Genomic DNA, 23,309 nt, shown 5'->3' with positions numbered 1-23,309 from the left:
ATTTGTTTATACTGAAGCACCATTAAATGATCCAGGCAGGGATTCTATCCCCATGAAGTGAAGCGTGATATCATTTGCTTCTGACTCATCTCACCAATTGTGTTCTTAAAGATATTTAAGTCAGTATAAGATAAACTACACACTGTCTGCCTGGAAACAAATACTAAGCTACTGCCAAATACTGGAGTCTTTCACTCTAAGAATCCAGTCCTGGTTGGGCGGAAGACAAACACTGCAATTGTTGACACAAGTGATGGAGCACAATTCAAACATTCCTTCTGCAGTGGGAATTCTGCCAGAAAACCACAATTAAAGTACAAAGATATCTGGGAAGAAGTTACTTTCTAAACACTTCTCAGAAACCAGTCACTGCCTGGACTATATCTAATGGTTCAGCAGCGAAAACTGAATTAATACAGAGGTTTAAATGCTAGGCATTTCAGACTATTATATATTAAAAAGAAACTGAAACAAAGATCCCACATCTACTTGTCACTGTCCATTGCTATATCCAAGAGCTATACTACTTACAACAGAAATAGCCCCAGAAAACAAATGTTTGAACAATGCAGAGATCTCCAGTACTCTCTGCTCAAGAAAATAATTAGTCTCAAGAACACCTTATCAATGTTTATTTATACTGATGGGAGGGTGTAAAGAGGGAGCCTGACTTCTCAGTGTGCCCAAACAGAGACAATGGGCACAGAGACACATCTTATCTAAAGATTTAGGTATTCTGTCTAAACAGAACACAGTTTTACTACCTGGATGTTTGAACACCAGGGGAGATTGCACTGCGAGGGTTGTGGAGGATCCAGTCTTGGACATTTTCAACCCCTTCCTGGACACAGTACTGAGCAATCTGTTCTTCCTGACCTTGCTTGAGGAGGGAGGACTAGATGATGGTGTTCAGTGGTGCCTGCCAAGCTCAGCCACTGCCAAGCTGAGGTGTGTCTCCTTAGTGCTGAGGTGAAGGGACTAACCACCCTCCTCTACCCACTGGCAGTGCCCTTCCTATGGTGTGCTGTTGGCCTTCTCCACTACAAAACACATCGCTGCTTCATGCTCAGCTTTTCCAAATGGAGCCCTGGGTCCTTTTCCTGCAAAAATGCTTCCTGGCCAGTTGGCTACCAGTGTGTGCTGGTATGTGGCCAATCTGGTATTCTTCCTCAGATGTGGGACTTGACTTTTCCCTCTGTTGAACTTCATAAAGTTCCCATGTTCCAACTTCTGCAGTGTATTGAGTGGCCCTGAACCTGGACCATTTGGCATATGAGCCTCTCCTCCCAGTTTCGTGTCACCAGCAAACTTGGTGAAGGTGCACTGTCCCATCATTCAGGTCACTAATAAAAATGTTCAAAAATACTGGCCCCAGTATTGAACCCTGGGATATACCAGTAGTGGCCAGTGGCTTCTGCATGGACTTTGTGTCACTGATTATGAACCTTTGTCTCCACAAATTCACCTACTTTTCAGTCCACCTCACCATGCATTTCACCTCGTCTGTACTCCATCAGATTGCCAATGATGCTACAGGAGACAGCACCAAGGGCCAAGATACACAAACAGCTACTGCTGTGCTCTCATCCACTGATCCAATAATCCCACTGCTGAAGTCCATCAGGTCACTAAGGCACAAATCCAGGCTGACTACCCTTAATCACCTTCCTGTCCTTGGCACAGTTTGCTCCTTCATCCTTCTCAGAGATGGAGGTCAGGCTGCCCAGACCTCATCAGTAGATCTGGGTCAGTAGTTCCTTCAAGACAGGGTGATGCCTGCTTTCTTCCAACAAGTTTGTCGTGGTTCATTTTCCTTAAAGTTCACTGAAATCCTCTCCTGCTCTGACCTCAGCTTCTGTGATGCTCCACCATACCCTTTTCTGTTCAGTAAGGAGTTACTAGGTCTGCTTAACTGCCCCTCCTACAAGCTCCTGGCTGCCACATTCCTACTGCCTCTCCCCAGTTCTCTGCTCCTTCTTCCCAGTCCTGGTGATCCTGGAACACACTGCAGGTATTGCTTTGTCACAGTTTCATTACTAAATTTTATTTGTGAGCTTTCAAATGGCATCCATCAGCATTTCAAGATCTATGTTAAATTTACTCAAAGACTAGTGTATTGCTATTTTAGATAGCTGCTGCACAGCAGAAGTATCTCCCCTTCTCAGACTTTGATTACAGACATGTAAATTGTAACAATCCAGTTGTGTCTGCTTTTCCTATTAAGACATAACTCATCTCTTGTTACTTAATTATAAGAAAAATAACATTCCCATACTCCTCACATTCCAGAGGATACTATGTTTTTAATTTCTTCCACAAATTACTCTCTAACCTAATCACTTGCCATGCTTCTTGGAAACAAAATGAAAAATTTGCATTTCTGCACAGTTTTAACTTTGTTTCAGTTGCCAGAAATCTTTGAAGAACCACAGAAATACAATAAACTGTAAAATTCTGTGGGTCTGGTTCTAGCTCTCCCCTATAAATCAAATCTGACTGACTAACTAATCTAACTGACTCCCAGCTTCTGTATCCAAAGAATCTCTCTTCATCACTAGAAAGGCCCAACAATATCCAGACATCAGCTATTCCAGGCTGGTTACTAATATTTAATATCCTGCAATTTTCCCTTCTTTTAAACAGCAATTTTGAATCTACTCGGCCAGAGGTAATGCCAGACTAGATCCATCATTGAAAGGAAAGGCACTGCAGGTTATTTATTTCCCTATAGCCCAAAGAGGGGACCACAGTGGAGCAGGAACAGTCCTGCAGCCTAATTAGAGATCTGTGCCAGAGCACATATCCACACTGCACCTCTGGAGGACCCAAACCAGACCAGGGGGACAAGCCCTGAAGGAAATGCGACTCAGGAGGATCTGTGCTAGACTAGGTTTACTCTGAGGGACTGCAGCCTGTGGAAGGAGCCATGCTGGAGCAGGGGAACATGTGAGGGGGAAGATAAAGCAGAGAGGAATTATTATGAACATGTGATCATAACCTTTATTCCCCATCCTTCTAAGTGGCTTGACAGAAGGACAGAGGTTAGAAGTAAAGGAGTTAAGCTGAGCCTCAGGAAAAAAAAAAAGGGGATAAGGTGTTTCACTTTTTGTCTGCTTCTCACAGACAAAATCTTCTTGAACTGCCAATAAACTTCTGCAACTTCAACTCTCCCATCTTCCCAAAGCCTAGCCTGTTTTGCCTGTGACAGTAACTGGTAAGCAATCTCTACATTTTTATCTCATCTCAGGAGCCTTAGCACCCTGTTTTCTCCCCCGTCCCATCAAGCAGGAGTAGTGAGAGAGCAGCTGGTGGGTAACTGGCCACCAGCTAAGGTCAACCCACCACAGCCTCCAGTGAGCATTTCCCACATTCAAACTTGCATCCTTTGCCTCTCCTTGTTGTCATGTACCTCTGAGAAGTGCTCAGGCACATCAGAAGGTTCCATCTATGTATCCTCTGTTCAGGCAGTTGGAAATATCAGTAAAATCTACTCTTTGCTTTTCCCATCTCTTCCCCAACATGGAGAGACACGATTCTCCCAGTCAGTGTCACATGCTCCACCTCCCTGACAGGGTTGGGCAGCTTCCACTGGACTTTCTCTACTGTGGTACTCCATTTTCTGGCATGATAGAGCCCAGACAGGACTTCACAAGTGCCCAATAGTGGGGAAGGATGGCTACCCCCTTGCTAGCAGCCATCCCAGGAGATGGCTGGCCACAAGCAAAACTAGCTTCCCATGAGCAATCCCAGCTCCTTCTCTGCAGTTTTGCTTCCTGGCTATCCATGACCAGCCCAGACTGGGGCATAAGTTATTCATCCCCCAGCACTGGACTTGGCAATTCCCTTTGCTGCAGTCCATGCAGGGCCTGTCAGCCCATTTCTCCAGCATTTCCACATCTCTGTTTTTCAGCATATTGACTGCTTCCCTCACTTTGGATGGTGGTGTCCTTCTATTGTCCACCTGCCCTTTGCTTCCATTCATCCCAAAAGGATCTAAGGCTGGTTGAGCAGGGACTGGTATCTTGAACAGGGTGAAATACACAGCAAAGCATTTTATACAGCACTTACTGGAAACCTAAGCCCTTACCTGCACTTGTTTGTAGAACAGCTTTGAAAACAAAATCAAAAGAGAACTGAGGTGAAGAACAGAGACAACAGTTTAGCCTGATTCCTCCTGTGATTAGAGAGGCAGGACAAAAAACCCTCTTTACCTTTAAGCAGTGTACATGTTACAGTGGGCTCAGAACCAAGATGACAACCTTTGTGAGCAGCAGTAACAAAAGTGAAAGAGGCAGAGCTGGGTGATAAAAGGGAAAACCTCTTCCACTTGGGCACACTTTTAACAACCTGGACAACAGACTAAACAGCTGTTATCTTCTGTAAGGGACTGAGAAGTGGGAGAAGCAGAAATGTGACCACAACAGGACACCTGATCTCACTATTTCCCTTTTTGCCTATAAAAATAGGAAGAAAAGCAAACATAAATTTACACAGCAAATATTTTCATAGATGTCAAACCCTGTCAAAATCAATAGCTAGATGCAACTCTTGCACTCAAAACCTAGACTTCCCTTTTAATAATTAGAGATATCAATGTAGGCTTACAAAGTTAGTCAATTCCTCAAAGGTGCTACTGGGTTATGATTAGAGATCCCACTAAAAATAGCACTGAAATATAGTGATATTTTATAACTGATATTTTCTGTTAGGGACTGAATGAGAAAACAATACAGTGGTTACAGTACTTCAAATACTAATTTTGATAAATCAGCACTCCTGCAGTCTCACTCTTGATTCAAGTCAATTTTAAACGATACTGCAGCTTTTATTGCATATTTAGCTACTCAGGTAGAATACTTGTAATAGCTGCTACTGAAATAAACAACTCCTCTCTATCCACATTAGAAGGAAGCCATCATATTCCCTGTGTGGAGAATAGATGTGGCAAAAAAAAAAAAGCGAGCATCTAATAGTACAGTATTCAAAGCTATAAAATTGTCTCAAGCTTCAACTGACTGAAAAGAAAGAAGAATTATCAAAATCCCAGCTCAGCATAGCTTGTTATTATCCCAGCTTGCCATCATCTTCCCAGTAATTGTCTCACATCTTTTCTTCAGTGTCAAAAAGATAAAAACATGAAAAACATTCATACATATGTGTGGTGGCCAAACAACATACTTGAGACTTTCTGCACAAAACAAAATTAGTTCCTGCATCACCTAAAAGTACTTGTGCTGAAGCCAATTGCATTTCTGTACCAGTGCGTGCAGGATGCAGCACTATTAGAGATTAACATAATTGCTTCAGTTTAGACACAAGTATCTGCAAGTTTATGTGGTAGAAGAAAGTGACACATTTGCACAGGTAAGTTTATTTTCCCTGTGTTTACAGTGCATCAATTGTAATTTTAAACCATTCAGAAAGCACGATTTCATACCAATTTTACATACTTTACATCACAGTTCAACAACGTTAACACAGTTGTATCTACTAAATCAAATGAACAAAATGGCCATGAACATTTACACTAGTCTTCTGTAAACAAGTTTTTTTTATAAACAACAGTAAATGGAATTAACACAGACCACCATAGGAAAGAGGGATAAGCTTTTCCTTAAATAAATCACTCTGTTTATAAATACTTCAATTCTCTCAATATACATTTACAGACATAGTCGATTAAAAGCTGGTTACCTACACTGCTCTTTATAAAGAAAATGTCTAGAGATGGACCACAGTGTGTTCAATTCACCTAACATAAGAAGCAAGCATATGATTAGTAGAATGTTAAAAGTATTACTATACTTCAACCTCACTTCTGTTTGTTTACACCAACACTGAGAGGATTGTCATGTTAGGGAACTTTTACTTGAATTCCAGCAAATTACAATCGATCTTGTAGTACACATATGGGTAGTACTCCTGTTGGCTGAGGTTTAAACCTGGAATATCCATAGTTGCCTGCAAATAAAGTTTTGAAACCAGTTATACTCTTACAATTCAGACTCTATTAAGAAGTAGATAAAATATTAATGTTTTAGAAGTAAATAGACCAGGTAAGACTTCAAGCTCAAATTTTCACATTCAAGTGACTGTTTAAATAACAGGTAATGTTATAACTTTAACAAATGACTAACAGGATTTTTCAAAAGTAAATACAAAGTGATTTTTCAAAATCTAAGTATTTCTGTATCAATAATTCACATCCATTGCTATAGTAAACACATCATCCCTACTACATCTAAACACTGTCAGTTTCTGATGAGAATGTTATAGGGTGCTGAATGATCCAGGACGTTATGTAAGTTCAGCATCTTTAGTTTTCACCTAAACTGTCTCACATCCTCTTTCCACAAAAAGGCCTGGAAATACATTACATTCAATATAACATTAAGAATCTTTTTTAATTCAGCTAAACTCATGGTATCTTCAGTTAACCTTTAACTACAAACATCGCTTTTCAATACAAAGTAAATTAGTAGAATAAGCCTCCCAACAAACCAGTTTTTACATGTGAAAATGAGACCTCTACAGATTGAAAGGCTGATTCCATTTTGACAATGATTCAGCCTTCCTCAGCAGAGGACCACTATGCAGTAAGAAGAAATTACATGTGACTTTTAAACCAGACAGCTCTTCAAATATATTGGTTGCAACTTTAAACACCATCTGCCTTGCAAAAGTGTAAAACAAGAAGCAGCATTTTTTTAAGGAGACAAAATTCTCTGTACTGTGAGAAAATTAATAATATGGAGAGGTATAGCTTTTTAATGATGCCAACAGACTTTGTTTAAACATGCTAGTAGCAGTTAAAAAATACTTACATCAATGATAGCTGCTGCACTGCTGTCAAGGTGTTTGTATAAGTCATACAGAACTTCCCTCAGTTTCTTCATTGTTTTCTTATTAGGCTGAAGCAGCATTGCCTGGAAGTTAACTGGCAAACCGTACCTGAGGAAGTCAAGTAGAAAACCATGGAAATGCTGAAATAAACCTTCTTTCATAACTCAAAGTAGAATTTTATTCTGAGAAAGAATCCTATTGCTGAAGATGAAATTCTGATAATTTCCATTTTTGCAAAACCATTCTTGTCTACAATTCATAAGGCGTCAAAAAAGTAGAACATCAATCTTAAAATAACAAATATTTTTAAACAATTTTAAATCCTTGAGTATTTAGCATAATTCTCAATGTTACCTGAACATAGACTAAATTTTGAACACTCCATTAGTTTACTTTGCTTATGACACTTGGCTGGACAGTGTCCTTAATCCTCCTTTCTAGGAGTGTGGAAACAGCTGCCACCATTCCAGTCAGGTTCAGTTTTCTTCTTTACTGAAGTTTTGTCTTCACAATAAGGCCATAGCAGCAAGAATGCAAGTTCATGTGATTTGTTTTCTTTTTCTCCTCTGCTTTTCTCCATTATGACAACTCATCAAAAAGGCTAAAAACACCTTGCCCTTTACTGACCACAATAGGAATGTCTTCAACTATAAAAAATAAAGGTCTTTGCAGAACAACTACAGCTGTTCCTGACTAGTAACAACACTTGTGGATAGTATGAAGAAAAAGAGCAGATAAATTTTCTAGTTAGAATATTGAATTGAAAAATTTAGACTACAAAAGGCATGTCTCAAAGAAAAAGCATAGATTTCATGATGCCAAGCTATGTTACTGCAAGTCCAAACAGTTGTTAATCTGAACTATTCAAATTTGCCATTTAAATATAAGATGTAGTTAGCTTTTGTTACAAGCAGCTCATAAAGTAACCTAAAAATCAGCAAATATGTCTCCCTGCTATGTACAGAGTACCTGTAACTCCTAAAGCAATAGTGAAAAGACTATCCAAGGGGAAGATACACAATTATCTACCCCAAATATTTCACAACTGCCAACAAGAGCTATTGCCATCAGCTATTCTTACTGCCCTACTTTTTGCTTCCTCCTTCCCAGAAGAGCAGCATTCACATGCTTCAGTTTGGTAAACCCAAGCTAAATGTAAATTCTTACCAAATCTAGGAAAAATATCACTATTCAAATCTGCCTCATTACCTTAAAACAGATTCAACAAAAACACGTAATGCTTTCACATGAATCCACGCAATGAAAGCTTCACTGAAATTAACTTTCAGCCACCGAACCAGAGGCCCCTGTGAAAGAGGGAAAAAAAAATAAGCTATTCAAACATCAGAAAAAGACTCAGCCCATTATGCATGTTTGAGCAGCTACTCAATATCTGTACCATAAAAAAGACAAGCTAAAGACAGAGTTCACTATGGACATAATGGCTCAAGAGTGTTTTGATACAAAGTAAAGAGACATTTAATGAGGCTTCCCTTTGTCCTTTCAGTTCCCCATCTCAGTTGTCATGATCTAACTATATTAAAGATCCTTTTAGTAATATCTGATTATGTAATTCAAACACTTGTCCATTTTCAAACTTCAAACATTTTCAGCTGCAATACCAGCCCTTGATTCAATGCAGTGAGGAGCACTTGTGCTGCATGAAATTCAATTATCCTGGAGTAGATTAGCTGGGTGGCAGGCTGGCTACATCATGTCATCCCTACAATGCTTTCTCTGAATCACAACTTCATGAAAATTTTATGTAGCAATAACAAGTCTTAGATGTCTCACTAAAGTGTAACGACCACTTTATTAAGACTTACAAACTGTTTCTTCTTGTCAGTTGACAGTCTATTCATTTCTTCTTTATCAGCTTTCATCTCTTCTTCATTGTACTGGAAGTCACGGACCATAAATCTGCATTTGGAAGTGAATAAAATCAAAAGTGCCTATCTAGAGATCCTTCAAAGTATGAGAGACAGAATGCACACAAAATAAACCTTACTTATATTCTCTGGCTTTGTGCTTGAAGTCATCCACTGCCTTCCTGAACAAGGTGACATTACAAAGGTAGCTGTCTTGGTCCTCAAAGAGTACACTACACAGAAAGGAAACAAACCAAGTGTCAGAATTACCCAGGTTCAAGTCAGCACAGATCAGTCACACAGTACCACATGTTGTGCTTTATTGCTACAAGGCAAGACATAAATGTAGATAATTATACAAGATTTAGTTCCCAAATTAAGCACCTCATACTGAATGTAACTGACTGCTCTTAATTGCTCCCTTCATAAATGATGGCAGCTTACAGTTCACATTCAGAGAGTTCATCATGCAAAACCACTTCATACAATATTTGTTCAAATTAAAACATTTTTAACAAAAAGGGCAATTGAGGCTGGTTTAGTACAGAAACGTTTGGACTACAGATTTATTAGAAATGTGTATTACAAAGAAAAATGAAATGGATATGAAATAGAAAAATACACAAATTAAAAATATACAGGTTGGCAAAACAAAATGTTTCTTAGGCTGCAAAGATGATCCTTAGATTTACTATTTTATAATTTAAAATAATATTGCTTATTTTGAGGCTTTACCTTAGGGAAAAAAAGAAGCTTGAACAGATTAAGACTGCTCCTCAATGTCACACTGTCTTCAACACAAGCATTATCCAAGAGTTTAACAAGTTGCCTTTTCTTAAGCTGGCCCTAGGCCATGATTTCCCAATAATTAAATAAGAAGCACTAGCAGGTCTTCAAAATGTGAAGCTATCCAGAGCAAGTTCAGGTTTTTTTAAGTGGCACAGAACTGGCAATATCAGACATTCCTGATCAAAACCTCAGCCTGTCTGTTAAAATTACCCACAAATCGATGCTTTGTGCTACATGAGGACTTTTTCTTCAATGTGGTTATGAGGTTGTTAAAGTGGTTTAATCTTGCCCACCACAGCACCTAACACCAGCTTGATACCAGGGACCCAAAGAGACAGGCTACCTTTCTTTGTACACAACAAAACCATTTACACTTCCAGCTGTCCATTCTTTGGAAGTCTTCAAAGAGTTCATACAACTTGTTTCAAGTCCTGTGAATACAGACCTAAAGCTTTCAGGCCAGCAGCCAGCATTTGCTGCTTATCTCCACCACTCTCCAGCTAGAGGCTGAATATATCTGACCAGAACTAGATTAACTTTTCAATCCTCTTACTCTTCTCACATAAGTTGATAACTTTGTTAACCCTAGAATTCATTTGAATATTTCCTCAATTATTTAATCAGATTTGGTCAGATAAAGCTGGACATATTGAAAAGTTTTTGACCAATCTTTAAAATTGCAAGTCTTTCTAGATAAAGAACACCCCTGAAACACAGCACATGCAAATATAAGATTTAGCATTTCACAACTTACTTGCTGGAACGTGGTACAACCATCTCTGCTAGTGTTTCATACTGCTTAACCCAGTCATTGTAATTTAACCTAGAGAATATACAGGTTATTGTTAGACTTTTAATCTGAGATTAATGGATCAAGTTTTTTTTAAAGGTAAAAACATTTCATCATCACATCTTCCATCTCAGGTGTAGGTTGTCAGAAATATGCAAGACTCAAGAAATACTCAGTTCTCCTCGTGCCATTTTTATAATTATTGATAAATAAACTATAATAATTGCAAAAGTAACATTTTCAGTTTTCATGTCAGTTTAAAAGCGCAACATTTTTTAAACCAAAGAACTATGAAATTAAATCATCATTAAGTAGAGATCTCAGGGGACCAAATGGAATTAACTGTCAAGGTTAATCAGAACCTCCTCACACAACTCTGCTCTTTTGAGCAGAGGAATACTTCTTCCACAGTTATAAACAGGTTCCCTAGAGTCCTGCACTTGCCTGAGGGACTGGGAATTTTGGAAGCCCTGCCTTTCTGTAGTTAGTTGTGAAAAGGTTCCACCCTTTCAACAGCAAAAACAAGACAAAGAAAAATAACAGCTGGGATATTCTAACCACCTGCTTTCTGCTAAAGCCACTGCAAAACTGGTTTTCCTTCACTAGAGTTTGACATTTGACAGACTCTAATGGTTCCTGTGGTAAAGAGAGCCAGTGGGGTTTTCATAAATTAGAAGCTTTCTTTGCTTGCAGCTCCAGCCAAGGGCCATTTTTTCATTTTACAACAGTTTTGAGGGCATCTGTATCACCACTTTACTTGGCCAGGGGAAATTATGACATTTCTGTTGTTCAAACATTTCAAATAAGAACAGCCTGTTTCTCCCAGCAAGCCTTTGACAGGACATAAGCAGAGTTCCAATGGCACAGATAGTCAAGTAAAAAAAAACCCAAAAAAGCAGTGTCCAGGCAATACAAGAATGTGGAGAGCAAAGAAGTAAAGAGTTCACTCACTAAGTGTGCAAGTTGGCATAGTCCTAACCAGGATAATTTAATGATTAAGCCTTCTAATGTAAAACAAGTAATGTTTTTGCTCAGCACTTAGTTTCATAAGGACACCATCTGGAACATGACTAGTCATAGCAAACACTGGATAAGAGACATAAATCTAATTTCCATTTTCTTTAAGAAATTCACAAGCACTCAGAAGTCCTTATGAGAAGTTTTTGTTAACAAAGGAACGCTGGCACAGACAGTCACTTATCTCTCCTGAGCATCTCAACAGTTCTGTTTGCTCATCCAGGAAAGCCCCAAGTAAATTCAGATGTCGTTCTGACAGTATTATAGAGTTGTGAGATCTACTATTTGATTTATATTTCTTATTGTATTCTACTCTTAGGATGAATAAACTTACTTCGGCACAATCACTAATAATGTGACCAAATATTCTGAATCAAGTACAAAGTCCTCTTTCTTTACAATATCAGCAAGACTTCTGGTTAGCAAGCTTCCCCTGCAGAGAAACAAAGACAGCCAGAACAATAACATGTTTAAGCATTGAATTTGTCTGCGTAACAGTTTCCAGTGCTTGATAATATAGCATTCTCAAAAATACATTTTACCTACACAGCAGAGCAAACGAAATGTCCTTATATGCATTTTATATCTCACTGTCCAAAGTCACCGACATTTTTATCAGTGGCTCCACTGCTGTGCGTCACTTCCATATTCCAAATACGTCACAGGCTTAAGTGGCCAACTTGTCTTTTTAAAAGTGATTTAAAATTGCAAAAAAACCATTAACTGTGGATTCTAGCACAGGGACCCTCAGTTATAACTAACGTGGCACAGACCTACATGCAGAACATCAATACAAACTTACAGCAGTGTATTTCCTCATATTCATAACAGACCAAGAGCACACATAGGTTTAATGGCGTTCAGCTGGCAAACTGCCATGGCTTAGCACAGAACTTATGTCTCACTCCTAAAACAGCTTGTCACGTACTGTCATTGGCATGATCGTGGCTCTGAATCAGCTTGTGCCACTCACAGTAATGGCAGGGTTCAGGCACATTAATCAACCCCATGTGCACAGAACTACTGTACCTCAACTGTACTTCAGATAATCATCACACGTACGTGACGAGACAGCACACAGTCCTCGTTTAATTTAATGTCTGTGTGTACCCAGCAGCTGTCTCTGCTGGTAAATTCTGAGGGAAGAAAACCAGTTAAGATGGTGTGAAGGAAAGACTTTCTTATTTAGACAAGACACCTAAGTAGCAGTGTTACCACTAACAGCAAGCTCCTCTCAGAAGTTCCAGCAATTTATGCTATTTGTACATGCTTTTGTGATTTCTTAATTGCTTTTCAGTCCCAGGTAAGTTAACACCAACCAGACAGCTGGTAATAAATGTTCTTTCATGACAGCTGCTCTTCAAGACTGATAAACACCTCAAAAATACATTAAGCTTAGAGTTAACATTTTCTTAAGTTTTCATGATTAGATAATGTTCCTGCACTACATTAGAAAAAAATAATACAACTTACGCATTCTTTCTTTCCAGATTCTGAAGATTCCCTTTCAGATTATTGTATGCTGAGGCTCTTGCTTTTAGATCATTGTCAATCTGGTTTACTCCCTTAAAAACAAAAGGAACTGTGTCTAAAGAACTAGAATAGAACTTATGTTCAGTTTGCCACTGCTGGTCGAGTAATCCTGGAGGATGGATTTGAGAAGGATGGCTTAATTAGCATGATTACCAAAAATTATGCATTCCCAGCTTAGATAACTTGGCAGCAAGTGGAAGAACACAAAACAAATGAAGCACTTTAGTACATGTTAACGTGCCAACCATACTCGTATCAGCGTGTGTCTTATACAAGGAAGTGTCACTAATTTCAAATTCAAAGAATAACTCAATTAAGTGACAGCTCTCATATAGCACAGATGCCATCTCAAAAGTCTTCCGTATTGACACTGGGGTTCACAAAACTTCTGGAAGTTAAAAGCTGAAAAAACCTGGTGGATAGTTTCAGCAGATACCATTTTATTTTAAATGTTTCTGACACTGCTCTAATTTCTTCTCAGCTGACAAACCCCCCACTGCAATTGCTATTACTCATTTTGACAGACATCAGAATTTGCTGCCTGACTGAGGATGATATAAAACCACACAGGAAAAGTAGTAATTCATTATTTGCCAAACTTTTCAAATTATTTAACATCCACCTGTCGAGAGGCTTCCCAGATTTTAATTAATGTTGCTCTATCAATTTTCCTATATCTTCACTTTGGCATGTGATTACATGAAGACTTCATCTCTGTCAGGACTCTTTCTGCCTTGGGACAAAACTGTTTCAAGTCCTGTGATATGATCTCCTTGGGGTCATTTCTATATGAACAAAAGGCATCTTCAGTCATCTTCCTTCTCTACTTTATCGACACACATCTGTGCTCACAGTTAAAAATATTTTATAAACTGTTTGAAATCAGATTTATGACACACTAAAGCTGTCCCTATAGAATACAAGCACAGCTAAACATGAAGCAAAATGGAAACCCCCAACAGGATGACTCAGGCTGAACTCCAGCAGACTTGTTTCTCTACATTTACTATCCAATACAACTGGTCAGAGAGGACCCTAAAGTAGATGAAGAATGTAAGACAGTTGAAGTTCAGGTTCTACAGCTTCGTCGAAGCAGATTATTTATCTAGCTGACTCTGGGACACAGAATAACATGCACTGAATATTTGATTATCAATAAAGGGCATATCTCTTCATGTCCTATGTTTCTTTTCCAACAAATTTAATTTCTGCAAAAAAAAGTGCTATAAAAAGTTCAGTGCTTCATTTTGGTACCTTCTTCTGAAGAAGCAAATACTATATGCTAGCATCAGATATTATTATTATTTTATATCTTTGAGATATTTTTAACGTGCAAATCTTCAGAGCCATAAGACAGCCAGTCATCCTTTAACAAAAGGCCACACTGCAGGTGTTTTCCAGGAATACTTACTAAATGTGATTTGTGAAATAAATTCAAGATACAGGGATAGTCCCAAAGAAAATATCAAAAATTGAAGTACTAATTGCATTCTCAGTCAGTTTTGCAGCACATATTAAGATTTTGTAATCTCTGCAAAAAAATAGTGTAATAGTTTCAGGAATCTGCAGTTATAGCAAAGCACAAGTCTGCCAGCACTTACCCCCATCCCAGCTCCATTATAGTCCCTACACATCCATCACCTAAGACTCTCTCTACACCAGAAAAATCTCTTCTTTTTTGCAAGTTATGTATTTCCAGTTAATAACACAGGCAGTTCCAAGAGCCAGTCTGCAGACTACAGAAAACAGGGAAGGGAAAAAAACAACCTGAAGAGGCTGGGAAGATCTTAAAGCAAGGACTGTCTACAGGGAACTCTCTCACTCTCTAAATCAGCCAGTCACTGCTGAGGACCCTGTATAGGCTCACAAGCAAGCAAAAAAATAAAACCCACCAAGTATGAAACACTTTGCCAAAGTAAAGATAAGGAAAATGCATGGTAACTCTCAAATGAGCTTTCTTTACATCTAACAATGAAGGCTTATTTCTCCCCTCACAACTGAGTGCCACAGCTTTTAGAATGTAAATAAGCCCCTGGTTCACTGCTAACAGCCCACAAGGTTTGACATCAGACAAACAATATGCTAGTACAGCAAAACTGAAATGTAAGCATCATTTCCTGGCTATTTATTTGTTAGTTCAGTGATCCTAGGAAACAAAAATCAGCAAAGACAGCACGATGGCCTTCAGGGAGCACTCTCCAAACCCTAGCCACATCCTAATGTATTTCTTTGGTTACTAACCATATTGTTAGCTGATTAAAACAGACAAATAGCTTTGAGAGCAAGTTTTGTGCATAAATATCTCAAGTTCAAATACGGAAATTTTACTAAACGAGTTACCTTACCTTTGCAATAATTTCTGAAATATTCTTCAAGGATTGCTTGATTGGGTATTTGGCCATATCCCACTGGAACCTTGTTATATAGGTGACCAAGTCAACTAAAATTTTAAAGAACTTTGTTAAGATTGACAATAAAAAGACCACTGTATTATATTCTGTAGAACTACTCTAACAGAAGTGTAACAGACTGGACCTTCCCATGTGTTGCTTAAGAAATTTGAAAATAAACAAGCTGCAAATTGTCCATGACCTCTGCATTCAGATATTGGTTTCACCACCTCTGTAGGCCATAAATGACATTTACTACCAAGTCAAGGATGGTTGGAGAACTACAGACAAGAGCAACTACTTTTTGCTTTGTGTGAAAAATGGGTGGGAGAAGGGAAGGTTATGATGGCAAAAAAGGCAGCAATGACCATGTGGCTCTCCTGAAGTGACAGGTTTGTACATCTGTCTACAAAAGACACCACTCCAAGCCCTTATTCACTCAATACTAGCCTCTCTTGCATCACCACAAGCTGTGATAATTCTATTAAACGGCTCTGAAAATAAAATACTGGTTCAGAGAACAGTGCAGCTCTTTACTGAAATAAAATGCACACTGGCACTCCCAAGTCCTTCTCAGCAGGGCTGCTCTTCATCTGTTCATGCCCCACCTGTACTGGCACTGAGGGCTGCCCTGACCCAGGTGCAGCCCCTTGCTCTTGGCTTCCTTGTACCTCAGTGAGTTTCAGGATCGTTGCCTCCCCTTCTACAGTTTTAGAATACATTAGGATATCATGGTTAACACTTTACCTCCATTGGCCAGAAGATTCTCCTGAACTTTATCTTTACTGTCTTCTAGAACATCAGCCATATATTGGGCCACCTTCTTCACAACACTGAAAATTGGAAGATAAAAATATATTTTTTTAAAAACCAACAAAACCCCATACCTGCCATTTGAGAAATACCATTCATAAAACTAATTTTAAATTGCCTGAGATTGGCTCAAAAGTGACTGGATCAAACAAGGATGATGACTTCTCTACATCCAAACTTTCTGAGAGCACAAGCTGGGCTCAGTATCTGAAGGAGACCAATTTCTCAGTACTCCACAACTTTATTTAAAATCTGTACTGTTGCTACTCACCAGTTCTCAACAAGGTGAGGCTAGCTCCCTCACACTGGTGTTGAATTTAAGTGTAATGTCACTATATTGCAATTTTTTTAAAAAGTTCTGTTGTACTTCCAAAATTCTAACACCCTTTTTAGAAACAGGTAGAGAGGCAGAAGTCAACAGTAATACAAACTAAACACAGGGTAACCCTGACAATGCAATCTGACACTCAAGACCTGCCTTCCTAACTGAAAAGCTGTGTATAATATTATTCACATGTGCCAGGCCCAATAGTTTCTATTTAAAAATGTCTATTTAAGATTGCTCTCCTTGAAACAGAAGATGGCTCCATGAGTTCTGGTTATGTGAAATTTTGCTACTTTTGCTTAAAATCACTTTCAAAAGGTCATTAGTTGCTTCAAAATGAATAGTTCTTGCATTTTAATATTAATATTTTTAAGTATTTCTATGGATTAGGAATTACATGATTACTTTCTCAAAGTGTGTAAAACAGTATTCCTGCTAGAATTACAAGCTTTTACTTCATTTCCTCAACACTTCCTGCACCTGTCAGGCTCAATTTTTAAAATTTTTAACAGTTCTCCAGGACCCAGCACCACACAGCAGTACTGTAGAGAGAATCATAATTCATCAATGCATAATGTTCAACTATTTCATAAGAAATTCAGATTATTTTTCTTTTTTCAAGAACAGATACTGTGAAAACCAGCATCTTAGCTTTCTTAAATCTGAGCTTGCTGACTGCCTGCAGAGGATCACTGTGATACAAAAAATGCTGAAAATAACCTGTGTATTATGAGGACTCAGCAAACCATCACATCATTATTCTAACCCTTTGCATCCTGGTAAAAATGAACTGTTACCTCTCCACAAACGCATCCAGTTTAGCCAGCTCATCTGACAAACCAACCAAAACATCCAGTGTGCCAACCTAGAAGCAAAGATCAAAATGCATTAGCAGATGTATATAAACACAGAAAGACAAAACCAGCTAACAGTAAAAGCTACATCTCCCAACAAGTATCTCTCCAGAACTACATAAAATGCTGGACTCTAAGATTCCAGACATCCTGATTTCCCAAAGTCACACTCTGTTTCACTTGTTAGATACCACCCCCCCCCTCAAAGCACCACAGGATCAGATCTAACTCACTAGTTTGGTGCTCAGTTTCAGTTCTGCAACCCAGCCATCCAAAACATGTTAAAACAATGTCTATGCTATGAACTGATTGTATTTTTCACAAAGCAGTTGCTTCAGCACTTAATTCACTACTTCAGAACAAACGTACAATTTCACTGATCAGGAGTCTCAGCCCTGGAGGCAACCTGGACATCAAAAACTTTGACAATACAAGAGTACTGCAGCAGTAAGACCAACAAGAGTCTGGACTTTTTGCATCTTGGGCAATAAAATATCTAGCTTGTCTACAAGCTTTCACTCTTTCTTCCCTTCTCCTCCAGAAAAACACTTTCTTCCCTAATTTCATGTATCTAGAGTACACATTTCTTACTGAAATATTACAGGGCATAAATGAATCTTCTGTATACCCAAAATGTCATTAACATTTAATATATTTGTAACCTAGCATCTACTTTCTATATATCTCACCACTCAAATTCACATTAGTCTTTTTCTGTTTAGCTCTGAAGCAGAAAGGAGCAGAATTACTTAAGAAACATCACACAAAATGACTTTCCATGCCTCACCTTCTTGTGGGCCACAAGCACAATAAGGAAGCTCATTTTAACTAGACACTTAAAAGCCTCAGGACAAGCAAGTCCTTAAGCAATAAGACTGCTGTTCAGTGGAAACTAAACCACTGTTTAAATGAGTTTTAACTAAAGGATCTCACTGCTTAAACAGTTTTACCAGGTCCACAGAAACCAGACTATTTCCCACTGTATATAAGGTATATTCAGCTTCTGTCCCTTTTAGGAAGCACAGTAGAACCAAAACAAATTGCTTCTAACCCTGATGGGCCCCAACAGTTTTCAGCAATAACTCCTCTAAATGCTGCAGGCACCCTACAGTTTGAAAGCCATCCTGACTCATGTCCAAGGATATCCTGGGAGGAGACAGACATTTGCTGTAGTCCCTGTTCTAACTCAGGACAGTCCAAATGTGAATACAAGTTAAGGGAGTTTGAAGATCTTAAAAGGCACACTGAAGTACTCTGTGCCCTGGGCTCATTCCTCAGCAGAGACAGGAAAAAGGCATTATGCCACCTGAACTTGATCCACTCTGTAGACCAAGACTGATGGCATTTTTCTCCTCAATTTTGTAAGCTTTGATGGGCTTTCACTACATTAAACTGAGCTCAAAATTCTTGTTCAAGAAACATTCAGGCATCAGGAAAGACCTTTTCTAAGTGAATACACTGGGTCATAATTTTTCCACACCCTGATGATTGTATTAAACCAAGATTAACTACTTTCAGATTTTGTTACCATTCGCTTCTCACAGTTTTTTTCAAACAGTTTTTTTTCCATTTTCCACAACACATTGGCAGGTCACATTGGAATGCTCAGCCAGAGATAAACCACTTCTCTAATAGAAGAATGCTACTTCTGGACAGAGAAAAGGCAGTGCAGCTCTTTGATCAACTCCTGTATTTTGATTTGAACCTTTTCACTGTATCTCAGACAGAGAAAATGAGCAGACAATTCAGAGGGGAAAAAATTAAAATAATTTATTAAAAAGGCCAAACAAAACAGTCAAAGGAAACTCTCAATAATCAGATCACAAGTTCCTATTTTTCTTCTCCAAGTAACTCCTACCATCATGAGATCAAGACTACCACTGTCAGAAAAAATGCTTTATTTGCTGAAAGAACACAGGTTGCTGAATCTTGAAAACTTACAGAGTGAACAACTAACTTGGAAGTTCAGAAAAAAAGATAACCATTGTCTGAATGATTTTTTTAGATCCACACATAAACATCAAGAGAAGTCAGCTGTTCTCTCTAAAACATCTGCAGGTTTTAATCTAGAGAAATAAAGATGGTGCAAAACAAACACCCTTCTTAGGACATGACACAGGGTTTACATACCTTCAAGTCCGGGATATTGAACTTTGAATTAGTGGAAAGGTTGTTATGTTTTGTAGTTGCTGCATGGAGCTTCTCCCATGTCTGTTGACAGGTCTTTTCCCCAGGAGCAGAAATCAGCCAGAACTCTGTCATTTTTGTGCCTTTATCTTGATGGTTGTTGATTCTGATGATAAAGGCTAGATGCTAGCAGAAGGGAAGGAAGAGAAAGAAGAAAAAATATCTGCCATTAATACAGCAGTCACAGCTTTGCCTGAAGAAAAACATCTCATTCCATATTACTAAAGTGCAGTTCCAGTCACTGTAAGAGATTTTACCAGAAGTATCAGGTGGTTTCAAATTCATTTTTTCTTATCTTTCAAATCATATTTACACAGTCGGAAATTTTTTTTTAACTGCCTATCCTGTATGTTAAAGTAGGCTGAGTTTGCAATATTAGCATCTTTCAACTGCAATTTCATAGAAAGACAACAAGCAAACAATCTAAATGAAATCAAATAAACCCACATTATATTTTCACAGCTATATACATTTTTCAGCATCTGTACAACAGACAACTTTTTCTGAAAACATCAGAAAAAACTAGAAAGATCAGACAAATTTCAACTCTGACATCTCTTTTCCAATCACTTTTCAGATTAGGACAGTGTTTTAAAGGCAATAAATGCCTGAAATAATTTAAATGCAATAAATCTTTCAAGTAAAGAAGCTTCTCCTGGCAGCTAAAAATCTCAGCAAAAAGGAGAACACTTTCTAGTCTTGGTATCTGTGTTACAACTGCAAACCATCAATAAGATTACACATACATTAGTCAAGAAATTGCTGGTACAAAACACAAATTATGTTGGCTTATTTTGCAGACAAGCTCAGGAAGTTAAGAGTGTATATGTTCTTTTGTCACTAAGAAGCAGAAACAGCTGGTTGAGAGTTACTGGATATTTTTAATAAGAGAATGAAGAACAAAATCAAAGGGTACCTTGATAGAATCTAGATGTCAAATTTTGGTATCTGCAATGTCTTCTGCAGCAGCTTTGAATGAGTAGAGACTAACCTATATTTCATGAGCACAGACTACAACACTCAATTTTTTTGAGGGAAAAAGACCCAAATGTTGTATTTGCTAGACTAGTATGTGGTAGCAAACTTTGCCCAAAACAACACACATAGGTGCTTCACCTGTGTACTCATTCTAGGGGTAGGAAGTTATCCAGGGTGTTGAAATTCCAGGTAAGATATAGGCCTGGTTGCTGATTCTTTTGCTCAGCCACTCTGGAAGCCTAAAGCTGAAGTTTACCAGCCATTAAATCACTAGCATGAAGCACAGCCTGGCACGGCAGCCATCCATCCCCTTGGACTTAAGGGCCCTCATTTCCAGCAGGAGATGACACCCAGTTCCTGAGGCCCTGGACAGCACACACTCTGTGACATCTGGCACTGCACAGCAGTGCCACAAACCCAAACGCAGACAATGCCAAGGCAGGTACAGGTAGCTGAGAAATCACAATATTTACAAGACCAGACACACAACATCAGCTATCAACATGTTACAGGGCTTCTTTGTCTAGCACCAGCTGCAGTATCTCACACAACAGGTCTCCACAGGAGGCCTATTAATTACTGATGATTTGGAACAAAACAAATTTTCCTCTTATTCAGACTACTGTGATGCATTATCATCCTTAATGCATGCCAGACTTGGCACAAGAGAGGTTTTCCTGCACTCCACTGAACTCTGGCCCTATAAAAGCACAGCCAAGGTTACAGTAAACTTCACCTGTTCAGGGAGAGACCACTACAGCTGACACACACTCTCAAAGCGTTGAAGCTTTAAATTGTTTTTGTCTGGATTTCACTAGACTAGGACCAGAAAAAGTTGGGGAATAAATGTTGGATTAACTAAGTGGTGGTGGCAGCAGCAACTTGCAAATATCCAAGTAAAAAACAGAAAAGCAGTAACACAGAAATCCAGGATCCTGCTCAGGGAAGACATAGGGAACATTGCATTCTCATGTTTTCCACAAATATCAATACACTCCAAAGAATATTTATAAAATTTCCAGAAGTGGCACAGAAGAAACAGTTGTAGCTGCCAGGAATCATTAAGTCACTGGACTTCCCTTTCTCCCTCACCATTTCTTGTCTGTGTGATTGGCTTTCCTGAAGCTCTGCTCCATTTCCAACAGCATGGGAAGGAAGATGATTTCCCATTTCAGGTAAAATGGACGTATTATCAAATACACACAAGGGAACAACAAGCTTGGTAGAAGAGTTTTAAGTGTTTTTTACATGAGGGGCCTTGAAAACAGAACAATGAAGAATACCAAACAAGAAGTGAAGAAAGGAGAAGTGCTACAGAATGGTTTGAAAAACAGATACAAATGCTGGTCAGAGAAAAAGTACATACAGACTGACTGTAAAATGAAAGCCAAGCAAATTAAAGGAAAAACCACAGGATAAAGCAGGAAATACCAAGTGTTCAAAATAAAACCCAGAATAAGCAGTAAGAATGGGTCGTTTATTCACACCTCTATGACCAGGACTTTTTTGTAATGTACACTGCTTCATCCCTATGAAAATGGATTTCCAAAGAAAAACTTTTCATGCAGCATACTACAATCTAAAGTAAAACTTATGAACTGTTTTCAGTGCTGTACCCAGAAAAACATACAGCGATGTCAAAACAGAATCTTAACTACAGTGCTGCATTTTTCAAAAAACAAACAGAGCAAGGAGCAGGGGACAACTGCTTCTATTTGTCTCAGTAGGAAACCTCCGTTTGCTGATGCGGCTCAGCACTAAGTCCCTACAGAGTCACTTCTGCCAGCTCCTTTCCAGCAGTCACTAATGGTGCTCGGCCTCCACGTTCCCTGGGCAGAAGCGGCCACAGCGAGGCCGCCGGGGAGGCTTTGCCGCGGGAGTCCCCGCGCTCGCGCGGAGGCGACCCGGGGCCGGCAGCGGGAGCGGGGAGCGCTGCCCTCGCTCCGCCGGAGCCGCCGACCCGGATCCCGGGATGCGATCTCAGCTCCCACAGCCCGGCACCGCCGCTCGGGCTCCGGGCCGCGCTGGCCCTTCGCCCTCCCCCGGTAAGCAGCCCCGAGGCCCGGCCGAGCCCCTGGGACCGCGGCACCGCCGGGCCCGCCCGCCGCTGCCCTTCGCGCAGGCCCTGCGCGGCCCGGTGCTGGGGGAGGCCCCGCGCCGGGGCAGGCCGGGGCGCTGCGGCAGCCGCTCGGGGTAGCCCAGACACTCGTCCTTCCTTCCTTCCTTCCTTCCTTCCGCGTCTCCCTCGTTCCGTTCCCTGCCCTGCCCTGCCCGCTGCCGGCCCCGCCGTTACCGTCACTGCTCCATCCCCGGCGCCGCCGCCCGCTCACCCGCCGCTGGGTCACGTGACCCGCGGTCAGCTGACGCCGCCGCAGCGCCGGGCACGAGGCGGGGCTGTGACGCGGCTGCGCAGTGGCTGCCGGGTGCGCTGGGGCCGCGGGTTCGAGCCCCGTCCCGGCGGCATCGCCGCTGTCCTGCGCACCCCGCGGCCGGGGCTCGCCCGGGCACCGCTCTCGCCACAGCCGCCTCAGGGCCCCGACCGCCTCAGGGCCCGGCCACTTCTGATTAATCTGGGCTCGATTAGGGAATTGGTGTGAAAACTACAAATGGCTCAGGGCGGCCCTGTGTCAAGAAGGCTTTGTACGATTCTGCCCTTTGGGCAGGGGAGGATGGTTGCGTTTGAAAGCATGTGTGTTTGTTCTTGTTGCGGTCAGTAGATTTTCCTCAGATTACACAAACACAGGGTCAAGGAAACATTTAGACTGGAAAAGGCCTCTAGGATCATCGAATCCACCGCCTTGAACGCCACTGTGTAAACCAGACTGCCACTGAGAGCCACATCCAGTCTATCTTTAAACACCTCTGGGGATGGCGGCTTCACCGTCTCCCTGGGCTTGGACAGTTCATCCCAGTGTTTAATCA

At 40.1% G+C, this 23,309-nt stretch overlaps 1 protein-coding gene across 1 annotated transcript; it reads right to left on the bottom strand.

The window, feature by feature from the left end:
* Positions 1 to 5,351: 5,351 nt before the first annotated feature.
* On the bottom strand, positions 5,352 to 22,781 carry ATP6V1C1 (ATPase H+ transporting V1 subunit C1). Its single transcript, XM_064393697.1, has 13 exons — positions 22,681 to 22,781; positions 19,353 to 19,535; positions 17,166 to 17,233; positions 15,978 to 16,063; positions 15,186 to 15,280; positions 12,781 to 12,872; positions 11,642 to 11,740; positions 10,255 to 10,323; positions 8,852 to 8,944; positions 8,670 to 8,763; positions 8,053 to 8,150; positions 6,825 to 6,951; positions 5,352 to 5,961 (listed from the first exon to the last, which is right to left on the bottom strand). Exons 2-13 carry the CDS (start codon positions 19,482 to 19,484, stop codon positions 5,866 to 5,868), a joined length of 1,149 nt encoding a protein of 382 aa, XP_064249767.1. The 5' UTR covers positions 19,485 to 19,535; positions 22,681 to 22,781; the 3' UTR covers positions 5,352 to 5,865.
* Between the last annotated feature and the right edge of the window lie 528 nt (positions 22,782 to 23,309).

This window comes from Passer domesticus, chromosome 1 (genome assembly GCF_036417665.1).
Source record: "Passer domesticus isolate bPasDom1 chromosome 1, bPasDom1.hap1, whole genome shotgun sequence".
In the NCBI taxonomy this organism is placed as follows: Eukaryota; Metazoa; Chordata; class Aves; order Passeriformes; family Passeridae; genus Passer; species Passer domesticus.
This window is presented reverse-complemented; position numbering and strand designations above follow the sequence as displayed.

Excerpts from the sequence above, each read along its gene's own strand:
- ATP6V1C1 (XM_064393697.1), bottom strand. The coding sequence starts at position 19,484 with ATGACAGAGTTCTGGCTGATTTCTGCTCCTGGGGAAAAGACCTGTCAA. Across the intron at positions 12,873-15,185 it reads TTTCAGAAATTATTGCAAAG|GGAGTAAACCAGATTGACAA; the intron begins GTAAGGTAACTC and ends TTTGTTTTTAAG. Across the intron at positions 5,962-6,824 it reads GTGCAGCAGCTATCATTGAT|GCAACTATGGATATTCCAGG; the intron begins GTAAGTATTTTT and ends CTTTATTTGCAG.